The sequence below is a fragment of the Ictalurus furcatus genome, chromosome 17, assembly GCF_023375685.1.
Source record: "Ictalurus furcatus strain D&B chromosome 17, Billie_1.0, whole genome shotgun sequence".
Lineage (NCBI taxonomy): Eukaryota > Metazoa > Chordata > Actinopteri > Siluriformes > Ictaluridae > Ictalurus > Ictalurus furcatus.
Window position 1 is genome coordinate 13,793,357 of NC_071271.1, and position 27,562 is coordinate 13,820,918.

At 39.5% G+C, this 27,562-nt stretch overlaps 2 protein-coding genes across 9 annotated transcripts in view; both read right to left on the reverse strand.

Moving 5' to 3' along the window:
- Nucleotides 1-436: 436 nt before the first annotated feature.
- akap1b (A kinase (PRKA) anchor protein 1b) lies at nucleotides 437-21,769 on the reverse strand. 4 transcript variants are annotated; one of them, XM_053647243.1, is made up of 11 exons: nucleotides 21,599-21,769; nucleotides 14,630-16,275; nucleotides 12,264-12,391; nucleotides 10,467-10,593; nucleotides 10,236-10,363; nucleotides 7,974-8,151; nucleotides 7,725-7,875; nucleotides 7,573-7,640; nucleotides 7,410-7,483; nucleotides 6,333-6,398; nucleotides 437-4,727 (listed from the first exon to the last, which is right to left on the reverse strand). In XM_053647243.1, the coding sequence occupies exons 2-11, from the start codon at nucleotides 16,248-16,250 to the stop codon at nucleotides 4,665-4,667; spliced, it is 2,604 nt and encodes an 867-aa protein (XP_053503218.1). In that variant the 5' UTR covers nucleotides 16,251-16,275; nucleotides 21,599-21,769; the 3' UTR covers nucleotides 437-4,664. The 4 variants fall into 4 exon arrangements, with proteins under 4 accessions (XP_053503218.1, XP_053503215.1, XP_053503216.1 ...); XM_053647240.1 differs by having other exon boundaries at nucleotides 437-6,398; XM_053647241.1 differs by lacking the exon at nucleotides 21,599-21,769 and adding an exon at nucleotides 21,349-21,588 and having other exon boundaries at nucleotides 437-6,398.
- A 2,267-nt stretch (nucleotides 21,770-24,036) lies between these two features.
- nf1a (neurofibromin 1a) overlaps nucleotides 24,037-27,562 on the reverse strand; it is a 71,654-nt gene continuing 68,128 nt past the window's right edge. For 3 of the 5 annotated variants that reach the window (XM_053646388.1, XM_053646386.1, XM_053646389.1), the window contains one exon: nucleotides 24,037-27,378. In XM_053646388.1, coding sequence (XP_053502363.1) covers nucleotides 27,236-27,378 — 143 coding nt within the window. In that variant the 3' untranslated portion in view covers nucleotides 24,037-27,235. Of the gene's footprint in view, nucleotides 27,382-27,562 lie in introns of all 5 variants that reach the window. The other 2 variants (XR_008388201.1, XR_008388200.1) reach the window with 2 other exon arrangements.

A 27,562-nucleotide genomic window follows, 5' to 3' on the forward strand; every position in this document is an offset into this window, starting at 1 on the left:
CCAGGGATACCTGGCTTTTAAATTTTGGATACATGGTTCAAAATTATGACCATAAACGTAGACCAAATTAGGCCCAAATTTGGTCAGAATGTTCCGAAAAAGAACACTCTCATACCAGCACAACAACTGCTACCATGTCAGTGACACTCACATGCTGAGAACGGTCAACCACCCAAATGTCTAGTCCTGTGGTTCAGTGGATTTTGTTCATGACAAAATGTTGATCTCCCCCGAAGTGTGTGAATTATTCAGTAACACTGGACTTCTTAGTTACTGGCATGCTCACTGCTCTCTTGTAGCTGAAAAACAGCTGTGCACAGACAGTCCAGTCCTAAAGCCTGGTGTTAAACTAAAACCTGCTTCATCACAGCGATTGTTTCAAATAAATGTGCCGCTTCAGCTGGCTGGACAGGAATCTCCACAGAGACCAAAGCACAAGAGTATTTGATTGTGCTCTGATTACAGAACCAATACGGTAGGCAAGACACTTGTAGAAAGACACATTTGTACATGTATTAACACAAGCATATATAGTCCTCTCCAAAAGTATTGGAATAGCAAAGCCAATTCTTTTGTTTATACTATACACTGAAGACATTTGAGTTTGTGATCAAAAGGATGAATGAGACAATAGATCAGAAGTTCAGCTTCTGATATTTAAATCTACGTTAGAAGAACATGGCACCTTGTGACTGACAGGTGTTTCTTGTTGCCTGTGTGTGCACTGTTAGATTGATTGTTTAAACAATTAATAGCTCTGAATGTCTACTCTTAGTTTGAGGCCTGCTTTTTGCCTGTGAAGATTGCATTTTTTGTTAAAATGGATATACCAACATGAAGACCAGAAAGCTGTCTATGGGAGAAAATCAAACCATTCTGAAGCTGAGAAAAGAGGAAAAATAAACCAGAGCCATCGCACAAGCATTGGGTATAGCCAATACAACAACCTGAAATGTCCTGAAAAAGAAACCTACCACTGGTGTACTAATAAGCAGACATTGATCAGCTAGGCCAAGAAAAACAGAATCATTATGAGAGCTGTGAAGAAAAACCCCAAAACAAGTCAGTGACATCACAACCAACCTCCACAGGACTGGGGTGAAGGTATCACAATCCACCATAGACTTATAAAAGCAGAAATATAGAGGCCTTACCACAAGATGCAAAACTCATCAGCAGTAAGAATCAGAAAGCCAGATTGGAATTCACAAAGAAATACGAAGAAAAAAAAAAAAAAAAAAGATGAGCCACAAAAGTTCTGGAACCAAGATTAACCTCTACCAAAGTGATGGAAAGGCTAAAAGTGTGGAGAAAGAATCTGCTCATGATCCAAAACATAAAGCTCTTTGGTCAAGCACAGTGGAGGTAGTGTCATGGCTTGGGCTTGCAAGGCTGCTTCTGGAATAGACTCACAAATAATTTTGATGATGGAACTTACAATAGTAGCAGCAGAATTAATTCAGAAGTCTGCTAAAAAAAAACCCAAAACCTTGTAGCTGCCGTTTTACAGAGAAATGCATCTGTGGAGAAAACAATACACAAGAGGAATGCAACCGCTTGATGTTACTGGGTCACATGCTTGATGCAGTCACTGCAAGTAAGGGATATGCAACCAAATATTAAAGTGTTATTTACATTACTACTATCTGTCCCAATACCTCTGCTCACCTAAACATTGAGAGGTCTGCCACCAAATGTGTCATGTTCCAAGTTGTTTAACACCTTTAAATGTAAATATCAGGAAATGAAAGCTGAAATTCTGGTCTACTATTATATTCATCTTTTGATCTCAAACACAAATGTCTTCAGTGTGTAGCAAAAACAAAAGAATTAGCCTTGCCATTCCAATGCTTTTGGCGGTAACTATATTTAACCCTGGAGAGTATTATTTCTGTACAATATACGTTAACAGAATAAAGCCTGTATTATTCCTCCCCCTAGTGACAGAAACTTACATCTGCAACGTTTTGAACCAACACTGGAAAATTAAATGTTTTTAAAAAAAGAAAGAAAAAGAATTGTCATGCGTATATATAAAGTTTAGGAACCCTTGCGTGGGTTTTGCAATAATAAAAACCGTATTTAATGACAGTAATTTTGAATGCTCTATTGCACAAAACACAAGATGATGAATGTTTTAATAATTTTATTCTCTTTTTTATATATATTTATATATATAGATCTGTACAACCAAGATTCAAACCTTTTCATGAGTCTAGCAAAAACTGACCTGTACATAGTTATGCTGTGGGCAGGTTTGCTTTGCACTCAAATAATCAAATAATTAATCAACTAGCTAATCAAAACACTTCAAACCAGTCCTATAAACAGAACATGATGTTGGGGTGGGAGGAAAAAAAAAAAAACATGATCCCTTTGTTTTCATACACTCTTCCCAGTGTTGTACAAAAGAACAGTGAAATTTTATTTACACAGACAAGTGAAGTATGATGGGTTGATGACACACAGCAATGGAAAAGATTGATAAGAAAAGGCCATGAACTTCTAGCACTGATAAAAGAACTAATGGTCAGAAATTAACTGGGAATTATGAACTTGCAAATGAGGGAAAAGATTTAATTAAAAAAAAAAAAAATTCCTGCATTTATGTTGCTGTGCTGCCTTGTTTGACTGTATAGTGCAGAAATATCTTAGACTACATTCTACAGTATATTTAGTACATCATTGCCTGGTGTGTTAATCTCTCCCCCCTTCCCCCAACTTCATACAATACACCCAACAACCTGAGCACCAGACACGGGGGGGGGAAAAAAAAAAAAAATAAAAAAAAAAAAATTCCACAGATCCTATAGCATTTCAGTCAGAGTGAGGTTACAGAAAAGTGCACGTCCCTTTGCAGCCTACAGAAACACATCCTTCTTTAACAGTTAACAAGGCTGCAGGGGTCACACAATAATCATCTGTTTAGATCAAGAAACAAAATTCAAGGGAAAAAACAATTCAAGTTTTTGTAGTTCGGTTGAAACCAGTCAGTTGTCTTCATCAATTACAATAGCAGCACACGCATAACTGCATAGGAGCAAATCATAAATGGAAAATTGGTGCTTGCGTAAAAACAAATGAACAAACAGATGGTGAAATTCCATCAGGTTAGGAATTGGCAACATTAGGACGGAAGTGGTATAGCAGCAGAAAAACTGGATGAGTGAGCCCTGAATGCAACATACTCAATGACACACACATACACACACAAAATGTAAGTAAAAAAAAAAAATCCCCAGTGGTTTACACACTTTTTTGTTTTGTTTTTTTAAACAAAAATACCGATACAGCAAAAGAGCATTCCTTAAGTCAAACCCAACTAAAGAAAAAAACAAACAAACCTGAATGAGACTTCTTAAAGCTATTTTTCTTTTGCAACAAACCAGTATTACCAGAGTGCTTATTTTAGCAGCCAGCATAATGAGACGGATTAAAAAGTGGCCATTCTAAACATTTCAGACTACAGACATTAGCTACTGACCATGATGACCATTTTGATCTAAGGAACCTGACTGTGGGCATAGCAGACTACAAACAAGTGAGCAAACCTCCTCTGGTGTTTACGCAAAGCCACGCTAGATAGTGAAGTGTGGGTTTATGTGACTTGTGGATCAAAAGATGTGCTCTGAACAGGACTACATGCATACAATTGACAGCACACTATATGCAGTTCGTCTACCCAAAACAGGAGCCCGAGCTCTGATGCACCTCAATGCTCTGATGTGGAAGTTTCATCATGGGTCAGGATAAACGTGTAGTGAAGCCATGTTCAAGTGAAGCGCAGGCCAGTGCTTTAGTGTATTCCTCGAGATACATGAGAAAATCTTGAATAATGGACTCTTAAATAAGAGCAACAGAGAAACAAGCTGCATGTGGAGACGTTCACACTGAAGGCAATTAGCAGGACACGTCCCACAGACCGTGCACAGCAGAGGGCAGGATTTTGTTTCCCTCCGTAAGGCCACATTAATGAACAAGACTCTGTGGTAGAGGAACACACACCTTTGTAGAGTGTATTTCTTCATGACATGGATGAGTCCTGTTCTATACATTGAATGTGCACAGGTGTTTGGGACATTGGGCCTCAACCTCAAAGGAAAATCGCAGTAGTGAACCATTAGGAAATAAATCAGACAACAACATGAACTAATGAGATCGAGCTACAAAAGTATGCACAAGTTGCTGAAATCAGCTGCAAACCCGAGCATCAACAGTCTTGTTACAAACTGCACCATTGTTACATTTTTAATGTACACTTTTTTCTTTTTTTTATACAATTACAGCTCTTAAATCTACAGTCCACATTTGTGCCAAAGGAGCCTTGCTGGAAAACCACGATCAACTTGATTTAATTACTAGATTTCTTAAACCACTGAAGACATTTCTTTTTTTTTTTCTTTTTTTTTTTTAAGTTTCTTTTTTACAAGATGTTCTCTGATCAACACTTGGCTATCTCCACTTGTGTTATTTGTCCCCTTGTACAGTACATTAATTTATTTTGAAAGGGAGTAGAAACCAAAACCTTAAAAAAAAAGAAAAAAAAAAGAAAAAAAAAAAAAAAGTGTAATTTTCTGCTAGCCAGTGATGTGCACTTCAGGTAGGCAGGGTCTAAAAAGTGAAGGAGGGGATGAAGAGTGAGAGAAGAACACGAGGGCAAGGGATCAGAAACTGTCCACCCACGTAGCTAAACCTCGCTCTGCTAATGTACGATTCAGCAGAACCACCTGCAAAGAGAAAAAAGAAGAAGAAATTAAATCAAAACAGGTGCTAACATTGCTAAAAATGTCATTCGTAGAGAGAGAAAAAAAGAAAACCCTCTCATGTCAGTGTCTCCATCCCAACAACATGAAGTTTTACTGATCAGAGCAGTCCTGCTCTCGTTTTCTAATGATTTGCAAAAATAAACTGATCAACCTGAATACGAATGGATTTATTCGTAAATCATTCATAGGTGCATTCAAACAAAAAAAAATTTGGTAGTCGTAAAAACCCTGTGATATCGGTAAAAATGTTCGCATCCTAGTCGTGCTCCTGAGTGTGTGTAAATTTATGCATAAGACGACTAACTAATGAAGACCTTGACTTATAACATCAAATCATAATTTGCATGGATGACTGGACTTTTATATATGGAATATACGGCCAATCGTAAACTGGATATTTACAGCGTTTAGTGGACCACCTTATCCAGAGCAAGTTATAGAAGTGCTTTGTAGTCTTGAGGATCAAAAAACACATCGTCATGCTAATTCACTAGGTCAGGGACTAAAAACATAATCGAAAAACATTTTCATTAATGAACTAACTTCATATTATTGGCAGTACTTAAAGAAGATAAAATAAATAACTAACGCAAACCAACACAAACCCATAAATTAAAACATATGAAATTAGTCAGTCATTCAATTATGACAAAAGAAATGCCACTATATAAACGGAGGACAGGCCTGTGTCTGTGCGCAGCCCTAAGCTGTAAACAAATGCCTGAAGATTTAGTGCTGGCTGTGCTTAGGAGGGAAAGGATGTTTAAAGTCTGGAAAGAGGATGAAAACTGGATTATAAATCTGTTCAGTCTTCTTTTAACGCGGTGCACTTTAGATCCAGCATATCAGCCGAGACACTTGAAACGATTTTTAAAAATATCAGTTTCGTGTGTGATGTGCTTGGTGTCATGATCATCTGGGTACAGTGCAGATCTTTTACCTCCAAGATATTTTTACTGGCACAGAAGGGAGTCAAAATAACTTCCACTTCTTCCTTTCTTTCACCATTTAGTAGTCATTTTGTGTTTCCAGCTTTCTGTGCACTTGACTTTTTATGGAGTTTTATGGGAGTCACTAGATGCAAATGAGCTGTGTTGGGCTTCACACTTTATGGGTGATGAACATACAAGCGAATGTGAAGAAAATCAGCATTTTCAAAACTTTTGTAAATCTGGCAGATGTTTTTACTTCGGTTTGACTTGAGCAACATTTACACAGAACTTTACTAAAAGATTGATAAATGAGGCCCAATATTTGCAAATGCATAGGTCAAAGGGGAGGGGAGAAAGAAAAAGAAAAGAAAAGAAAAGAAAAAAAAAAGGTCAACACAAAGTGAAAGTATCCACAAGCCAGGAGCAGTTCTACCCTGTCCTGTGTTTTCTGCTGGGAACATGTTTGGTCTGTACACTGTCAAACCCCTGTCAAAACCTTCACTATCATCACATTAAAAAAAAAAAAATCTAACTATAAACTTAAAAGAGCTGCTTTAAATCCAGGACAAAATGACAAATTATTAAGAGCACAAATAATGAGTAAAGATCTATTCTCGAGACAGAATTCACTCACCTCATCTCCAACCATGTTCCACATTTGTACTAAGGGAAGGCCTGTGTTATTGTCGTAATTTGTGACCTAAAAAAAAAACAAATTAAAAAATATGTAAAAAAAAAAAATTAAAAAAAAAATCACCAATCCAACATAGTCATGTGAAAAAATAAGTACACCCCATGGAAATTGTTGGCTTTTTTGACATATTTGGACAAGCAAGTATTGGATTCTCTTTGAAACAGTGCCTATTAAAAAAGTTAACATACTTGAACAAAACCACAAGGAAAATTAGCCTTTCAACCATTTATTCAACAGAAATATCAACAGATTCTTCTGTGGAAAAAGTAAGTACACCCTTGGCCTCAGAGCACCTTCTTGTAGGCACTGTGCATAACTGTTCACCAGGCTTGCTGGAACTTTTGACCACTCTCCCCTGCAATATTCTTTCAGTTGCAAGATATTTGAGGGTTTTCTTGCATGTCCTGCCCATTTGAAATTCCCACAACATCTCAATTGGATTCAAATCCGGGGCTTTAACTAGGCCATTTCAAAACCTCCATTTCTTCTTTTTTAACCATTCCTTTGTGGATTTGCTAGTGCGCTTAGGATCACACATCTCAGTAGCAAAGGGAACACCAGACACTAGATACGAGAGGTTTAAATAAGACCGGTTCCACCTGCACTTCCTAAGCAGGTTCTAATCACTGGCACCCAATCTTGAGCATCTGATTCTAATTTTATGGATTTGAAAATGTGATAAATGTAGGGGGTGTACTTACTTTTTCCATGTGACTTATCTGTTTTTTGTTCATTTAAATTGTGAAAATTACTACAAAATGTCAATCGTGTCACATTTGATACACTATCATCTTTATTAATACACACTTTCAAAGAGGATCAAATGTTTGCTTGACCAATTTTTTTTGTTTATATATATATATATATATATATATATATATATATATATATATATATATATATATATATATAAAAAAAAACAAAAACAAACACACAACAATACAATCCCATGGGGCGTGCTTATTTGTTCACATGACTGTAAACCATGTTCAGTAGCTCATGTTGCTAAGTACTTGCCTGTGCAAGCAAAGGTAGTCCTTGTGTCATCTCCTCCAGTGCAGAGTTGGCTTCAGCTGAAAAGCCATCCTCTCCTACAGAGGATCAGAGGAAGGCATGAGGCAGGTTATACAATGTGGGTAAACTCAACAATTTATTTAACTATTGTGATAAAAACACCCACCAGGAAGAGGTGCGATGTTATCCAATAACACCTCCGTCCCTTGGAACGGTAACGTCACAAAGTCAGATCTGCAAGACACAAATTACTTATGAACAGGAAAGCTAAAAACCCAGCAGTGTCATGCTTCAACTCCAAGTAAAGGGAGCAGTAACCTAATCTGACGAAGAGTATCAATCTTCACTCGGTCGTAGCCGCCGTAGTCCACGTATCGGATCTCCACTTCATTGGAATCCTTGTAGAAGGAGATAACCTGTGCTCGCCACCACGCTCCCTCCACTGCAGGAGCCGCACAGATCACACCAACTGGCAAACAAGAAGAGAGGAGAACAGACAAAATGCAGATTAGTCAAGAAGAAAATGCACAGTGGGAGACCATGGTTGTGAAAGGCTGTGTTTCTTACTTTCAGCAGGTGAGGGCAGGGCAGGAGTGCCAGGCTGAGAGTAACACAGGAACATCTGCTGGTCCAGACTGCGCAGAGCATGGTATGTAGGGTGTGTGTGCTGCTGGACAAACACGTGGCCCGCAGAGACGATGTTCACCACGATCACCTCCACTGTTACGCCGTTTGGAAGCAGGAGCTTTAAGATGAACAAAAACTTTGATTAAATTTTTTTTCATGAACGTTCAGTTACATCAAATTCCCTGTTTACGAAAGATCCCGATTAGCAGCTAACATGACTGAAAGGTGACAATAGTTACTTATAATGCTTAACCATTTTCAGTTAACTTAAAAAGCTACAAAATATCGTGGTTACGTTTTGTTTCATAGTGGTGCTTCACTATACCACGTTTGACTAATGCCATGGAACAGAAGAGATGTTACTTTTGGACTTTACGCAGGGAGAATAAACGCATACTCCTCTATCCACGCACCTTTAAACATTCTGTTGCCGGCGTCGACTCCTCTATACAACTAGCTATACCATCTGTTTGCTAATCAGACAGAAGGGGTGTCCCAGTTTGCCTACTTATGCACTATTCTATGCCGTTTTGTAGCATAAATAGCACGAGTAGTGTGTTCACACTGAAAATTCCTAACAGAGAAAGTACACTTTAAAAATACCTGGATGACGCACTTAATAATCCGAAAAAACAAAGTGTGGAATGTTGGACACTTCATGTACTCAACTGTCACAGCTTTAATTATGTAGCAGAGGAGGAAGGGCTATCAGACTCCGATGTTGAATTAAAAAAAAAAAAACCTTATAAAATTCATATACTACACGGTTGCGTACATGAGTGCATAAGTACATAGTGCGTCATTTGGGACACAACACTAATGTCTAGAGCCATGTAGCTAGTCTCTGGTCTGTTTTCAGCTAAATAATTTACATGAATGCATGTGGTTGGATAAACTACAGCAGATTATCTGCTGCAGAAGCTGCACTATCATGTTTACTAAACTAGAGTTACCGAAATACATTTTAGCTGGCTCAGATACAGTATCCCTATACCGATACACACCTATTGTGCTGCACAGTATCTTTGGTATAAATGAAAAACCAGCAGTAACTGGTTTATAGATCAGATTTACAGTATATATTATAACAGATAGACAGGCAGGCAGGCAGACAGATAACCACAATATGCCTATTGTGGTTGAATAAAACTATTATAGCCTTCTTGTGGAGAAAAGGAGCTTGGAGTATTGGTATGAATTCTCAAGCATAAGCACATGGCTATCAAAGCAGAGAGGCTGTGGTCTCACAAATAGGCACAAACAAGACGACAAAGAGCTCTTTTAATACAAATTGGCTTTGATTGACTTAGATAGATCTTCTTACAATTAAGAAAATGATCTATTCTTGTACAGCTGTTTGTGGCACAGCTCCTCAACTATTAACCAAGTGGTTTTTTCCGCATTTGTTCTGTGGATTGCTGTTCAAATAAAATAAAAAAAGTGAATTCTAACTAGGCGTTTTAGTACGTTACCTAAAATGTGTATATTAATCCTTGCCTCTTCCACACCATTTGAATCTTTTGTGCTCTGAACATGTCTGAATACAGATGCAACCTAAAACTATATGCATCTTGTCTTCCTGAGACAGGAGCCTGCACTCAGCTGCACTATAACTGACAAATAAATTAATGTTAATGATACTATACAGGGTGTCCCAGAAGTATCCACAGTAGATTAAGCCATGCAGGACTAAGCGCACGCCACTCCCGAAAAGTGGACATCCACAAACCACTCACAATCCACTGACAAATGGCACAACCAACATGCTGGCAGACATAGTGCCCTATGATTGGAGACTTTTTGGACACCATGTATATATAGTACCTATATGCAAGATGGGTAAAACATTAAAAACAGCTAAACTTTGTGTAAACTGGACACCATTTTGATTGGAGGTCATGTCCTCCACTCTAAAGACCTGGACAGTCTCCTGTTCAACAGTGAATTAGGAGTGAACATGACTGCAGTACACATGTGCAGGAAAATGCATTCTGTTATGTTTCCAAGTGAATAAATGATGTCCTGGTGGTACAAGTTGTCAGAGAATGACAGTGAGAAAACCAGTTTGAGTGTGTAAGCTCTGAAAAGTAATAAAAATCCTGTTAGAGTGACTTTTACACTCCATCAACCCAACAAAAGGCAGAAGGATTTTCCTCTCTGGCAACATTACTAGAGAAACGAGAGAACCAGAGTGAATCTTACCCAGGAAGTCATGGGCAGGGAGGGCAGTGAGAGGGGCAACGATGGAGGAGCGTACAGGTTGGTCAGGTCCAGGTCTTTAAACTTCTTACCAATCAAGGCCAGTGCTTTATCTACCTGCTGCTGGGCGCCTGAGAGCAGATAATATATATATTTGCCACAAAACACATTTCAAAGTGAACACCCAACAAGCTCGGTGGAACAAGTGATCATCTAGTGGATCAGCACACTCACCCTCTATATGGCAGATCTGAAACTCTTGGGTGTAAGGCAGAGTTGAGATGTAGATCTTTGCACCAGAGCTCTGCTTCAGAAAGCTGACATACCTTCCTTGTTTTCCAATTAATCTACCAACTAGATGCTGCAAATGACAGATGAAGAGGACGTCAGAGCAAAGTAAGCACTATCGATTAAGAAATAAAAGACAACAAAATATCTTAAGACTGTTACAGGCATGGTTAGATTCAAGGTTTATTTGTCATGTGTATTTGTAGCTTGTACATAGGTACAGAGTGCAGTGAAATGAGATGCAGTTACTCCAAAGACCGCATATCAAAAACAATAAATATACTATATAGAAAATATGACAATGGGTATATGGGTAAGGGAGAGTGCAGACAAAGCAAGAGCATACACGAGTATGTATGTATTTGTATATACATACGCATATACACTAAAGCGACCTCTGCGTGTAAAAATGTGCCAGGTGTGCCTTATGTGGTCTGTATGATCAAGTGAGTGTGTGTGTGTATATAATGTCAATTGCAGAGGAGCTGAAGCAAGTAGGTGGTCATGAGTTCAAGCAAAGAAACTTAGGAACACAGCTAAGAAAACGTACACAAGAACAGTTTTTTTAGGCTTTACAATTATTCTTGAAGAAACTATGGCTAGTTATGTTGACCATTATGGGTGGTATAAATTGTTATGCTTGAAGAAACAATTACTATTGGGCCGGCTGTGGCTCAGGTGGTAGAGCGGGTTGTCCACTAATCGTAGGGTTGGCGGTTCGATTCTCAGCCCATGTGACTCCACATACCGAAGTGTCCTTGGGCAAGACACTGAACCCCAAGTTGCTCCCGATGGCAAGTTAACGCCTTGCATGGCAGCTCTGCTACCATTGGGGTGTGTGTGTGAATGAGACACAGTGTAAAGCGCTTTGGATAAAAGCTCTATACAAGTGCGCCATTTACCATTTATTAACCCCTGTGCGTCCTTATGGGCATTTGTCTTTTTTATTTTATTTATCGTTTTGTCCGTGTTAATGCAAACAGCATACGTTTTGCAAGAGGTGTGTAATTTTATTGGAATTTTAGTATTTCACCCTCATTTGCTTTCATAAATCTATTTGAAACTAGATACACAAAAAAGTTACACTGAGGACCTTAAGGACAAATGTCCCCATTGAAACCCATTCAAACTGCAATATTTAATCCCCATGATGTTTAAGCATAAAATCATGCATTCTGTGTTAATAGGCTTTTACTTTGTTGACAAGGTTTCAAAACATTGACTTTTTAAAAAAAATAAAATTCTGAAATGTGTAGTATTTTCTCAGGTTTAGCCTCTGAGGAAGATTCTGCTGTATTATAGATCACTGCAGATCAACTGAATAAATGATGCATCTATTATTGTGTGTGTTTGTATGGATATCGGAGTTGTGGTTTGTACTGAAAATCGTGTGTGAAAAGTTTGAAAGAAAAATTTTACTGTACTGATATTCACAAATCCCACCCCCATGTATGAGTCAAAGAAGGTTACTGAGCTTTGAAGATTTGTGCATTATGTAAAGAACCCAGCGTTTAAAGGGTTACAATACTGAAAATGAATGAATGTTTGGTAATTATGATCAGAAGTGATGCTGGTGTTAAATAAATAAATAAATAAATAAATATCTACCTCAGTGAAAGTGGAAAAAAAAATATCAATATACAATAATTTAAATATTTTTTTCCCCCTTGACTCAAGGGTTAAAATGCATTAACTTCGTTACAACTGTTCAGAGAGCGGACCTTGATTCAAAACCAAACTCACCTTCGGCACCTCTATTTCCCACACAATCAGCTCGGAGCTTTGACTGGCCTGGCTGCCACTCTGTTGATCGTTTCCTGTACCCAAAGCGGAGTAGCTGTCTACTGAATCCATACTGTTCACATCCGATCCTACATCAAGACGTGAAAAAACAAACATGACATTAAGTGTGACAACTGAATTAATTTATTCATGTCATATTAGAGGTCGACCGATTGATCGGTTTTTAGTAATTTTCACAGCTCACAAACTCCGACAAAACAAGCAAGTCCATTAACTCCTCAGGACTGATCATGACTTTCTAAAGCTTGTGTTTGCGTCCTTGACAAAACTTAATGGCAGAAAGTGTTTGGATGTTTTATAACAAGCTGTGTTGTCTCCCTCACGTTTCTTTTCACTCTGAATGTGTTTAAATATGAGGCAATGGAGCACTTGGGGGAGGGGGGTCGGTGAAAGAAGTAAAAAAAAATTCAGTGAAGTGTTCAAACCAGCAGCACTTTAATAAACGCTCATTTTAAAGCTGACAAACAGAAAGCAGCTTCCTGGACTCACAAGCCCCCAGGTTTTTCCTTTTTGTGCAAAATATTTCAACTGACCGAACGTTACTTCTGTTTAAGGTCAGAAATGATGAACTGAGATACTGCAGCTTAAATTCATGTTTTTGTTTGAAATTTGCATAAATATTTTGAAACTTGTTGATAGCGTCTTGAAGTTTAAAGAGTATTTTTACACTTTGCAGTGGAATTACTGTTAATAAACCTGAGTAGCAAAAACATTTATTTTCAGGTTCTGCATCACATGCAGTCAGGTACATTAAAATACCCCAGTGTAGAGATAAAACAATACCACCTTTTCTTTGTTTGTTTTTTTAGAAACGCTTCAGATGAACACATACAAAGGGGGGGAAAAAACCCAACATAAAAACATGACTTCACAAAACACAGCATCTTCTAGTTAGTTAAACCCACTCACTTATGCACCACATATAGTATGAATATAATAAAATCAATCCTAGACAAAACAAAATATAAATAAATAAATAAATATTATCATCAAGTGTCTCTTGATATGTAAACATTTCAAGTTGTAAATCCAATTCAAAATGTTTCAATCTGTTACAGAATCTGACAATGAATTTTTTCCCCCCTCACAAATCCAAGCCACCATTTGTTTTTGCCCAATCCTTGGGTATTAGATCAGTGCCATCTCTACTTTAGCCTTAATTTGTCACATCGCATATTGCGACTGGAAAACTATTGTCTTTGGTAATAAATTTGTTAAAAGGGAGCCTATATGGTGAAATGCAATCTACTGGATGGGGCTCCTACTGAGAACACGAAACCTAATGTAATGATGAGAAGGGTGCCAAAAACAAAGCCAAGTGTGCCAATACCTAATCCTGAAGAAAACAATTTTGAGAATTTGAACAATACAATTCCATCTAGCTTCATTTTGCTACACTTGTTACCTGGGCACAAATGGTAACCAAATTCAGCACAGGGACTTAGCCACAATAATTGTTACTGGAATCAACAGCAAATGTGGGATCACAGTTTTATTGCCATCTCTTCCTGTACTGTATATAGGAAAAGTGCTGCATCAAAAGTGTTTTTCATCTTTTTGGAAATACTCTATACCTAGCCTAAAGGCATTCTGTGTTCCTGGAGTAGAATCATGTAGCATACTTTCAAGCTTGGCACTATAAATCATGCTAATGCAGCATTTCCTATCTATGAGAAGAAACTACGGGAGAGACTAGAGGCAATTTGAAAAGGGACAAACGACTAGGTGCTTCAAGGATCAAAATATTCAAGTGCCAATTTGGCCAATGGAGTATCACAAAGCAGCAGCAGCTGGAACAATAAAACACAATAAATCATATCAAATGATCAGTCCATCAGGTGCTTCCTTTAAACCATGAAAAAACACCCTCTTACACCCTAATGAAGACTCGTTCTTTCACACTTTAGGCGAGTTCGGAGAATCCCACGAACAACTGGGCGAGGGAGTGAAGACACAGTAGATGGGGCGTCGGTTCCACATTCATTCACACCTTTGGGCAAATTTACTGTAGCTAATCCACCTACTGATGTTTTGGGGAGGTGGGAGGAAACCGGAGAACCCAGAAGATGCCCACATGCAGACACAAGAAAAGGCTACATCACACATCCCACCCTATCCTAATGGGGAAATGATTAATAACCAACATGAGTGTGAGCAATAAACTTCAGACAGATTAGAGAACATTACTGAAATGTATTTATGCTATGTAGACCTTCTGTAGTGTATGGGGGTTTTTTTCCTTTTGCTAACCGGTTATTATGAGAGTCATGCAGTACTTCTTACACATCAGAAATAATGGCACTCACCTCCGGACTGATCAGCTTCTGCTTCACTGGTTCCATTCCTGAAAGCTTCCCCATTCACCTGTGCTAGTGCACAGGTAGCTGTTGCATGCTCCACTCTCAGCACAGTCTCCTCCAGGACTGCTGAATCAGAGCTTTCCTGATGTCCATCACCTTTTTCCTCTGAAGTCGAGATCCCTGAAATCTGAATAAGGTCCTCTTTGCAGTCATGCACTACTGATGACAATTCTGTGCTGATGACAAGATCCTCGTTGCTGATGCCATCCTCTGACTGACAAGTGCTACACCCAGAATCCTCTGTTCCCATCACAGCCTCTTCTTTGGCCTGGACCTCGGGCAGGATCTGAGTCGATTCTAACTGTTCCTGATGGTCACGGAGAGCAAAACTGTTCTGCGTCTCAGACTTCTCCCATACAGAGGGAGTGAGGCAGCCATTGATGACCTCCTTGGCGATCTGTACTGCATGCTGCTCTACGTGATCTTTGCAGCCTTCTGAAGAGGAATCCACCTGAGACACACATTCATCTTCTTCCCTGATGATTTCTTTTCCGTTTAAAGTAGATGTGATGCTGCAAGCAGCCTCCGGACCCTCACTGAGCTGAGACGTGGAGCTGCTGACTGCCATGACCTCCTGGGTAGCTGCTAAAATGACTTCAGTGATGAGACCGGCTGCAAGGCGTTGCAGCTCTACCATGCTGTCACTGCTCTCAACTTCACAGCGCGGGTCTCCATTCTCATGGCTCTGGACTTGTATGAAATCGTTTAAGACCGGTGAGCTGGTGGAAACTGGAAATGAGGCAGGAAGTAAAGGACTGTCAAGACCAAGCGATTGCTGCGATGCAGCTTGAGTGTACTGATCCCCAGTCATTGGTGAAGCGGCGGCCAAGTCATCTTTGGTGGAGGATAAACTGTTTTTTGCCAAGTCTGCTTGGAGGTTCTCAGCAAACGGCACAGCCAATACATCATCAGCCACCTCTCCTTCAGGCTCTGGGCGCTCCGCTTTGGACAACTCCACAGCCTGGCATATAAGTGGCGCCATTTCCTTAGTGTCAGTCTCCTGTTTGTCGAGTGTTTGATCCCAAGACTGGCTCAGTGAACCAGAAGTGTCCAGCTCTGCTTCAGCAGTCAACTGGCATGACTCATTGCTTAGCACAACTACCTCTGGTCTCTCATGTGGAGGACTCATCTCAACTAGATTTGATGGTGTCAAGGCTAAGATTGGAGACTTTTCACTGGCCACTTCAAGGCTGCTCTTTTGGGAGTCTGCAGTTGCAATGCTGCATGGATGAGGAGGAGTACCCAGCTTTTTCACTACCACTGGGGAGCTGACTGGTTCTTCTACTGAGGCGCTTGTTGCCATTGTGTGAATCTGTGCTACAACCTCCTGCTCAGCAGACACCGGTTCTTTGGCACTGGGTTTGTCTAAGCAGGGTCTGCCATGTGTAGTCTCCACCATTCCATTAGTGCCCTTAGCAGGGGAAGCCAGTACGCCCGCAACCGGTTCCTCGTCCCGGTCATGGCTGGTGAGCCGCGCTTTCTTGCGAGAAATGTACCACCACCAGCCTATGAGTGCAAGCACTCCAGGAAGTGTGTACGGGACAAAGGACCGAAACCTGAGTGGCATCTCCTGTGGATCCTAAGTACTGCTCCTGAGAACAGAAGAAGAAAGACAAGTCAGAACTCAGTAGACTGCTGTATAAATAAATCAGCATAGTAGTAATGCTCAAGATGGTGTTATTAATTAATATCACACGTGAAAAATTTCATGTGCATAATTACATCAGTTAGGAAATTGCTCTGAAGTCTTTTTTAACTGATTTAGGCTATGGTGAGAAGGTTGATTAAGTGAGAGATTTTCCATCTTTGTAGCTATGAGATACAGCACATAGTCCAGGCTTATAGCAGTCATTGTATTGTATTGAAATCTAGCTTTAAATACAAAATGTCATGTCAATGTATTAATAAAGCCACTTAATACTCATGAAAGCATGAACTGCAGATCAACTACCACACCAGGTCACATCCCAAGAGAAGGAATTATGATTCAATTACATGGATATGGACATGGTATGGATTTTTAATATTTCACTCATTTCAAGAACATTTCACTGCTGAACCCACGTTGAAAAAACAAAACTAAATGTATTACCTGAACAGATATTGCTAAAAGAATTTAACTGCATGTTTTGCTAAATGTATGCTGCTGAATAAACTGTAAGGGAGCTTGTGAAATCAAAATTACATAAGTCATGTATCAGAGTCCCTATATAATAAGGTGTGAAGTAGGGATGTCACGAGAACAGATACTTCAGTACTAAGTCGGCACCAACATTCTTAAAACGTGACGGTACTTGTTTTTCTGGAGTAGCTCTGGAACCGATTCTAATGATGGTACTGAGGTTGCAAATCTTCCGGACCTGATGAGGGTAGCAAATACGCGCAAGTGTTTTAGTCGCTCCACAAGTGGTGAAGAAGAAGAACGCCTACAAGCACACGGGGAAAAACTACAGACGTTTAGCTCCACCCCGACTCGTTGAGAGGAAAGGTGGTATGGAATATGTAAATACTTCGCATTCGAGGTGGATACAACAAACATATAATTGATGCTGTGAAGCCGGTGTATGCTATCGTTCATTTCAAACAAAGCGAGGAAACACCTGGAATTTGGCGAAGCACCTGAAAGACGGTCCTATATTATGTTTGTTTGAGGCAGCTGGCATTGTGGCCGTGAAACCAGCTAACGTTGTGCACCATGTAATGTTAGCGATAGCCAGTTATTTGTTAACGATGCGAACACATTCGAATGTTATAAACTATCTCTTAATGGGCCACCATGCATCGCCATTCAGCCCGTGTCCTGTCAGCTAAATGTAGCTACTGTCACTAATAATTATTCAAATGTTCATACTTTTGATAAATCGTTTTGGCCTGCTACCATATCAGTGAATTTAAACCAATGCTTGCATTCAGAGTACAAGGTGTGTGTGTGTGAACGCATGCACGTTTAGTAGTGCTGCACCTCCACTGATTGTCAGACAGTGTTTGATAACTAAAATCTCTCTCTTTGCCAGTATCAGCCAGAGGAGGATGTCCTCCAGGAGAGTTTTTAATACCACACCGTGGTATCGACTTTGGTATCGAGTATCGTGTACTTTTGGTGGTATCGGTACCGACTACTAGATTTTTGGTATCGTGACATCCCTACTGTGAAGGCTGTTAATATAACAGGACATTACATGGAAAAATGACAAAACTGTTGACTACAGTAAAACGAAGATATGAAGCTCTGTGGAAACACTAGTGAATTACATCATATACAAAATACATAAAAATAGGCTTGCGATCAGAAGAGCAAATAGTAGTACTATTTACTACTATTACTAGTACTACTACACAGTAGTAACAAAGCTCCTCCTGTAGCAATTCCCCAAATTTTCACCAGAAGTGTCTCCAAAATGGAGATACTTCATGCCAGATTTCATGAGCACCAAGAACAGGAAGATTTTGGGTGTCCAAGCAGGCTGACTGGACTCCATGCTGTGCTCTCTGGCCAGCAATCAGTCCATGTTAAAAAAGGATACCCAGGCATGCCTTTCCTTAACTGAGCCAGAGAAGCCCAGCTTGTGAACAGAAAGGAATGTGTTACAGGGGCAATGTGTCTCATGTCTGTATGGCTTCCGGAGACACAGCGCTACATAAAAGGGACACAGCGTTTATATATGATAAACTTGGACTATGACCCGAGACAGATTTGCTGAAATGGGGAGTGTTAATACCATGGCACAGGGAAGGACATACACCATGTGTGATACCAGCATGAGTGTTAAATCAAACAACGATGTGTAAAACAAACTAACCAAACTGATTTTCATCAAGCTAATACTGGAGTCACTGAATCACCAAATTCCTAAGAGTTAATAAAGGACCGCTATAAACTGAGACAAATATTGAAATACTTGCTAGCCTTATATGAGGCAAAATTATCCATGTCAAAACAACCCTTAAAATCCAGGTTGCTCAACGGTCAAAGAAGACTTTACTGAGCTTATCTTAATGCTACATCTATCATAGCTAACATGAAGAGAGCAGTGTGACGGGTTGTCTCCTCTTTAGAGGACACCCAAGGACATTTTACCAATCAATCCAGGGTGCTTAGGAAACTAATTCATGAAGACCCACTTCAAACAAACAAACAAGTACTGTGTCCAGAAAGTGTGTGCGCAAATGACTCGATTGACAGCACATAGCCATTTAGACATTAGCAAAGCAGGACAGCACTGGATGGGTGTGGAGGAAAGCCAGGCAATCACATCTGTTGGAGCATGTTCTAACTATTCTCCCATTTGGTTTCACATCTGTCTAAAATAATGCGTCAGGGTAAACACTGTGGCAACTATTAGACAATAAACTAGTCTTGACTCACCAAAACAGAATCCAATTACTTAAATGTACTGTAGGCCAGGGGTCTTCAACTGACAAACAGTCCTGATGAAGACCCAGCAAAGTATTTCAGCTGACCAAACTGAATACTTTGAAAATATACTGCAGCAGAGCGGATAAAGTGAAAAACAACCACAGTTCAACAACTAGTTTTACATAAGTATACACGAACAAGCACTGTTTCGCTAGCCGATCCTCTGTTGCTGCTTATCCAGTCATGCCAGTAATAGTCACATACATTTATGTGAATTATGTGGTTGAAGGCAGCTAAAAATAAATGACAAGCCTCATCAGTCCACAAATCAGACCAAACAGAGTAAATAAAAGGAAAAATCTATGTAACTCTGTACTGATGTGGCTTGTTTTAAAAAGTCAATAACGACAGAATGCTCGTCAAAAACAAAAAAGTTTGCATTTTTTTCTCCCTAGGTCAAATTTAAAAACGGTGTCATCTGTTCAGAGGTCGTGGTCAGAAAAGGTAAGGTGAAGCGACACTACGAAACAAAACAACTGCTTCAAATTCTCTGACTTATAGCCATAAACTAATAATTAAAAAAGTTAATTAATTGACAGGTAACTTGTATTTAAATAATGTTAACTGCTTATTTAAACCTTTGTATGCAATAATTTTTTACATAACTGGGAATTCACAGATTTTAGTTAAAGATCCCTGGGGTAGGTTTTGTGTCCACTCAACAGGTGTGTCAGCGTTACAGTACAATAACTCTCACAGGATTCAAAGAAAATTAGTCATTACAATCATTGTAAGATTTATAATTTCACAGTTGAACTGCAAAACTGGTTTTTGATAGTGAAAGGGTGCCGGTTCAAGTACTAGGTAGGAATATCCGCCACCTAAAATAAAAATAAAAATACAATTAAAAAAAAAATTAAGTCTACGACTGAACTACAGAAGTTAACTGTCAGTCTGCACGCACGCGTACACGTGGGCACACGTACACACACGCGCGCGAGCTTAGTGTACAATATCTCTGGGTATTTTGGCAGCTGGAGCTCGGTTCACCTTGGCCGAGGTTAAATAAACGCACAGGCAGAGGGGAACATGGAGCCCGGTTTGGCTCTATGGCGGCCTGCACACACCGAGTCAGGCACCGCGCCACGCCAACATACGACCTTGGGGGAGATAACTAGTACCACTAGGGTCACTGTGTATCTATAACGTTATAACGCGGCCGTTTCGGCTAGGAGTGGCGTTTAAAGCTGCTTATTAGCTGTGTGGTCTGCACTGAGATTATCCCTCAGCCTGCACGCTGAATCTGAGGTAATGTTCATACGCGCACCCAAACACTAGCGGCTGAGCACCAAGTCACTCGCCTTATTCCAGCTACTTGCTTTCTAGGACGATTAATAAATCACCTAAATATATTTCTAAGACTTTATTGTAATGTAATAATAAAAGCAACACAAAGGGGTGTGTGAAAACTCACCAGAAGTGCGCTATGCAAAAATAAGCCAGGCATGTGGCGCATGGTGTACCGTATAGGTTCTCCATGCGCGCTAACAGACTAGCCGTCTAATGCTAACACCAACATTATTATTTTTTTAGATCATGAACGCGAACTTGTGCTGCCAAAAAAAAATAAATCACATTTTTGCACTAGATAGCAGACACGAAATCTGCGGTTTGCCCGGTGTGGAGTGCAGCGTTGAATTCAGCACAGCCAAACTAGCTGAATTTGACCTGGTGCAGGTTTGCTGGAGTGAAGTAGGCCAAAGCACTGCGCGAGTGAACACAGCATACAAGCGGGCACCTGTCCACTACTAGCCCAAGTGTCCTGGCTTTCAAAGATTAGAAACCCAGGACTACTGGATAACATTTGTGATGCCACGTTAATTCTAGACAAATAGCTAAACTACAGATAAATTCATAATGTCTGCGGATAAATGACAGTCATGGGAAGACCGTTGGGATTTTGCAGCATTACAAAGGATTGATCTGATCGTGCAGTGTTCAACCGCGCAGCAGCGTGTCTTTCTGAATTACACCTAACACGCGCTGTGGACACCGATATAGCATCGTGTTCTCCAATTTTATGTTAAACTGTCAAAAATCAGTGGTTGTCCCCAATATCACCGATTTACGCAGGCATTTTCTTATTATTATTATTATTATTATTATTATTATTAGGCAAAAGCCTAAGACTAGCTGGTGTTATCTAAATTTAAAGCATTTAAAAATAAGTTGTGGTAGATAAAATGAATCACGACTCAGATAAAGTCTTTAGAAAGCCATAATTAGTTATTTAAGACTGCACACTTACCTTATAAATGCTCTGGCACAGGATTATAAATGCTACTGATAAATCTAAAATAGCGGGCGAGAAAAAGAAAGACAGCCAGGAGTATAGTAAACGTCACAATAGCCACACCGCTAGCTAAATAGAGGGCAACACTGAGACACTATATGAAACTAGCTAGCTGGCTAACAGCTAACAATCCAAGTCCCGAACTAGCAAACACACAACACAGTCCGTCCTCTCGGACCTGCACCGGCGCTCAACGCAATCTCACCGTGTTTGTGTGTCCTTCTGGCCGCCACTGCGAACCGCACAGCCGTGGTAAAGCTCAGTCACTAATCCGGTACTCCGGGCCCAACACCATCCAAACGCGTCCCTTCTCAGTACCTCTGTCTCTTTCTCTCCTCCCCACGTGTTGACCGACCAAAAGCACGCTAAACAGAGCCGGATCAGCTGTTCAAATCTCGCGATAACCGAGCTTTCCCCTGCGACTCGGTGAGATCTCGCGTAAATTTATTCCCAAATGTAACGTCAAATTCAAGGTTTACTCGTCATACACACAACAAAGCTGCTATCACGATGATGATTAAGATGATGATTAATAATAATAATTATTATTGCTTTTATTACTATGATGATGATTAATAATTATTATTGCTGTTATTACGACGATGATGATGATTATTAGTAGTAGTAGCAGCAGCAGCTGCAGTAGCAATAACAGTGGTAGTAGTAGTAGTAGTGGTGGTGGTAGTAGTAGTAGCAGCAGCAGCAGCAGTAGTAGTAGTAGCAGTAGTAGTAGTAATAGCAGCAGTAGCAATAGCAGTAGCAGCAGTAGAAATAGCAGTAGTAGTAGTAGCAGTAGTAGTAGCAGTTGAAGTAGTAGCAGCAGTAGTAGTAGTATTAGTAGTAGCAGTAGCAATAGCAGTAGCAATAGCAGTAGTAGCAGTAGCAATAGTAGTAGTGGTAGTATTAGTAGTAGCAGTAGCAATAGTAGCGGTAGTATTAGTAGTAGTAGCAGTAGAAGTAGTAGCAGCAGTAGTATTAGTAGTAGTAGCAGTAGTAGTAGCAGTAGTAGTGCAGCAGCAGTAGCAGTGGTTGTAGTAGTAGCAGCAGTAGTATTAGTAGTAGCAGCAGTAGCAATATCAGTAGTAGTAGCAGTAGCAATATCAGTAGTAGTAGCAGTAGTAGTGCAGCAGCAGTAGCAGTGGTTGTAGTAGCAGCAGCAGTATTAGTAGTAGTGGTAGTAGTAGTAGCAGTGGTAGTAGCAGCAGTAGTAGTAGTAGTAGCGGTAGTATTAGTAGTAGTAGCAGTAGCGGTAGTAGTAGTAGTAGTAGCAGCAGTAGTAGTAGTAGCAACAGTAGTAGTAGCAGCAGCAATAGCAGTAGTAGTACTAGTAGTAGCAGCAGCAGTAGTAGTGGTGGTGGTAGTAGTAGTAGCAGTAGTAGTAATAGCAGCAGTAGTAGTACTAGTAGTAGCAGCAGTAGTAGTAGTGGTGGTGGTAGCAGTAGTAGTAGCAGTAGTAGTAACAGTGATAATCTGTACATAAAATATACATGAAGAGGTTTAAAAGGTAAACAAAATATCAGAAAAACATACAATAACCTAGTTATATAAGTTTGCACGGTCTAAACTAATAGTTTGTTGAAGCAGCTTTAGGTTTTATGGGTAAGAGTCTATCAGCATGGCATATTCATGATTCCCTCCACCTTGATAAACCTGCAGTTCTGACTGAAGAAAAGCAGCCCTACGGCATGATGCTGCCACCACCATGCTTCACTGTGGGTATGGTGTTCTGTTGATGTGCTTTTTTTTGTGCCAAACATACCTTTTAGAATTATGGACTTGTTCTCATCAGACCATAACATATTTTCTCACATGGTTTGGGGTGATTTATTTGGTGATTTGGATGTTTGTTTGTTTCATTGTTTTTTGTGAGAAAGTGCTAGCCACCCAACCTCATAGCCCAGATATGTGAAGAATTTGAGAGAATGTTGTCACATCCAGAGATATCAGTACTGTTGGTCTCTTAGCAGCCTCCCTGGTACGTTTTTGTCGTCCTTTGTACATTTCGGAGGGATGTCCTGTTCTTGGTAATGTCACTGTGGTGCTCCCTTTTCTCCATTTGTTGATGATGGCCTTTATAGTGTTCCATGGTATATCTAATGTTTTTGAAAAAAAATTTGTACCACGCTCCTGATCGATTCCTTTCAACAGTGAGACAGTGTACAGCCTTTGTCAGATATTTGTGGACCATAACTTCAGCAGTCAGATGAAATCAAGATGATGTCAAGAAATTCCTATAGAAACAGCTGGTTGTTATTTGGGCTTAATCAGAACAATTTCACTGATGACAGCTGTATGATAGTTACTTTTGAACATAAGATTGAATGTTATAGGTCAGGTTATTGTAACTTTTTTATTTTTACTATTTTTCCCTAAAATGTTTTTTTCACTTAATTTAAATGCATTGTAATTTCACATTGAGGGTGGAAAAAGCTCTGACATGATTGATCTTGGTTTAATTTTTTTCACCATTTTAACCAGGGTGTGTAGACTTTTTATATCCACTGTATGTATGTGAAAGTAAGCACAAAACATGATTATCCTTTAATAAGAACAACTGGTTTGAATGTACATGTAGAAAACAGCAATGGTATATGTTTATCATTAAAGTTATACATGGTAAACCTCCACCCTACCTTTTTAACCTTCTTTGTCCTAGCTCGGGTAGTTATCAGTTGCGTTCCTCCAAGTGTTTGCTTTTTAACATACCTCGGGTTCTGACAGATCTGGGGAAAACTGCATTTTCTTATTATGCACCTTGGACATGGAATAAATTGCAAAACGATTTAAATCTGAATACGTTTAGATCTATTGATGAATTTAAGACAACCATAAAGAATGTGGTGGAGGACCTGCAATTTTTTTCTGGTAAAATGTTTGTGTTTAAAAACATGTTTATATTGTGAGTTTGCATGGCTGCTACCTTGTCCAGTCAATATATCAGAATTACCGTTCTTTTAGAAAATCTGTCTTGTTACCTTGGTATTATTGACTTGAGGAGACTTTAAAACCATTAGACTGAAAATACAAACGGCAAAGAAAAAAAAAATACTTAATACACTTGTTTGATAATCACTGTGACAGGGTAGTGGACAACTTTTATTATGAACACAGGTATAATTAAATTGCCATGTTATACATGTACAGCAACTAACTGCTTTACAAAAAAAGCAATACAATGTTTTATTTACAATCATATAACTTCCAATTTTACACAAAAATATTTACAGATGACTAATGTGCTGTTTACAGATGACTTGGTGCAATTAAAACACTGTATATGCTTCAGACCAACACAGTTTTGCATTATAAAATACACATTGTTACTTATTTTCTTTAACCAGAAATCGGGATGGAAATGAGTAAGACGTTTGCTAATGTCATAGTTCATACACATTTCAAGGGCAAGCATGCTACAAATTAACTGATGTGCAGGCAGAAAACTATCATGCCTGCATCTATAGCTTTAGATATTAGACTCCTGTATATCCTGAGAACTTCAGATTCAGTTTAGCTGTGTCCTATCAAATAGATGTCCGAGATTAACGAACTTGAGGAACAGAGAGGGAATATCACAGGTTTAAACCGACTCATCCTTACCCACTTCAGTCCTCTGTGTGGAACTGACATGTTCTAACGCATTAAAAGTGACCCTGCAATTGACATTACCAATCTGTCAACAAGTGAGAGAAACAGGACAACGCTGCAAAATCCCCAACTGAGAAGAGTAATACTGCATCACCTTTAAATGAGTGCAGTTTTATACAGACACAGGTATAACACACAAGAAGAATAAAATACTGTAGTTATAAGGCAATCAGAACAGAAAGATTAAAAAAAAAAAAAAGGCTGATGAAAATAACTGAAAGACAGGTTTGGTCCCGATTCAAAAGCAAAGCACGAGCCACTGTTAATTAATAATGAACAAAACCCATATGCCATGAGCAAACCATTCAAAGCCATTTGTTCAAGGTTGAGTGGTTGAAAACGGGTATAGTGGTTGAATAAATTTACCACAGAATCTCAAACAACAAATAACTTTGGTTTTCTTAAACAAGAACTGGGTAATGCATTTGGTAGATGCCCTTTTTAGTGTTACAGTTCCCTTTAAAAACAGTCAACAAGACGAAACAACCTCCTTGGAGGAAAAGAAGAAAAAAAAGCTACAATGGTAAATTGGCAAAAATAATTTTCACCTTTTACTTTTTAAAAAAAAAAAAAAGAAAAAAAAAAGAAAAAGAGTGGGGAAAGGCTGTAGGAATATGTTCGAGAATATTGCACATAATCAGCAAACCTCCTCAGGCCTCGACCTTTCTGTTTAATGCATTGTGGATTCTCCACTGTAGTGGCGTCGTTTGTAGTTGAAAATGTAAATAAACTGCACATTTGTCCTCATGTGGGGACAATAGACATATACACTTATAGACGAACACCTTAACAAGCAAAGGAAAACAGGCCATATGAGTGTTATAAGACATGACCACCAGTCACGAAGGAAAACGTCCTACTCTCCTTATTGCAATCTATGTCACCATGAGTCGCTCGCAGTGTCCAGAGAGTTCTGTACCGCTTTGCTAAATGCTTTCTGACTGAAGGGGTACCAACAGCAGAGCACACACCCCATGTCATCTCCATCTCTTTCTGTCTTATGCCCTTTAAGCACACTAACATAAAACAGACACAACACCATATATTTGCAAGGTCATTTGAAATTACTTTTGCTCCCAAATGTCATTTTGCTATGCTCAGTATTATGGGAATTTAACCATATAGCACTCGTCAATATTATTGTTCTTGTCAATATTATTTGAATAACAGATGGTTATAAAGACACCGGTGATTATAAGGGATACTGTCACTGATTTTGAGTTAGCTAACTTCACAGAATAAATATGTACAGTAAATGCAGCAAGTAATGATAACTATATATTTGAAGATATGATTTTTTTTTTTTTTTTTAATTTTGTTTTTACAGTGCAGCAATGTATGGACATATGTATAACATGAAGAAAAGTTCTCAATAATTAGTACCTGTTTTTCCCCTTCTTCAGCTTATCTTACAAACTATACACAGCTGGTAGACCTGACAAAGGCACACAATGGACAGAACAACAACCCAAAATGTGTGAGCATCATTGTCATCATCATACACATAGTTTCCGTATATACATCTGCACGGCATCACGACGACGTCCGATCGCAGTCCGGATTTCAAGCCTGTTGATAACAGGGTCTATGAAGACCTGCGGATTCAATCGTCCAGGACAAATGGACCCAGGTAAATCCTGACTTTGAGGCCTTTGTTCTCCACAGTCAGTTTGGTCAGGTGTTGTAGTGGTTATTTAAGTCTGCCACTGGTTTTATAGTCTTTTCAGACTTCGCTCACCATTACAGGCCTTCAGATGTTTAGCCCCAAAATCTCAGAACATTTTCGAGTAAGCTGCTTCTACAGTCTGTATAATCTTCTGCTTAACCTACATATTAAATTAGCTTTCTTAATAGCCATGTGGATTCCTTCTTGTTCCCCTGACTATCAGAGTGGAAACTGAAAAGTCAGTTTTGAGGAAAAGGATATGAACTGCAGGTTTGCAACTTTTTCCTCTTCATGCACCTGTAAAAGCATCTTGATTGATTCTAAACAGCCGTGCTGAGATCACACCCCGCTTACGCAAACATCCCGCACAGGTAAACACTAGTCTTCTGGCTTCCACACCAAACTAAGGTCAAACTAAAGCAGTTCTCTTACGCAAAGAACCATCTTAGACTGGAGAACATGGAACGGAAACAGTTTATGAAGGATGGTTAATGCAGCCTTCTGAATGCCGGGCCAGGTCTCAGAGCGTGTTCAGACGATCTTCTTGATGCTGGTGCGTTTGAAGCTGCCAGTGCTTCGCTGTTTCTGCACCTGGCTGGCTGAACCATGGCGCGCTCTGCTGCTGCTGCACAGGCTGGAGGTGGGAGACAGCTCCACGTTCTCCTTATCAATACCTGCTGAGAGACAGCGGGTCAAAACACATGCCTTCAAAACCCACAAAACCCACATGCACCACTATACTGAGATACTCTAACTTCATATCAAAAATCATCACAAATCATTTGGGCATTTATACATTTGTGTGGTGACTTAGGAAAACCCAAAATTTCCTGCTCGTATTTTGACATTTTCTACTAT

Coding starts and splice junctions, on each gene's coding strand:
- akap1b (XM_053647240.1), bottom strand. CDS start 16,250: ATGCCACTCAGGTTTCGGTCCTTTGTCCCGTACACACTTCCTGGAGTG. Junction 10,364..10,466: donor TCAGATCTGCCATATAGAGG/GTGAGTGTGCTG, acceptor ATCTGCTCTCAG/GCGCCCAGCAGCAGGTAGAT. Junction 6,399..7,409: donor GACTACCTTTGCTTGCACAG/GCAAGTACTTAG, acceptor TTTTTTTTTTAG/GTCACAAATTACGACAATAA.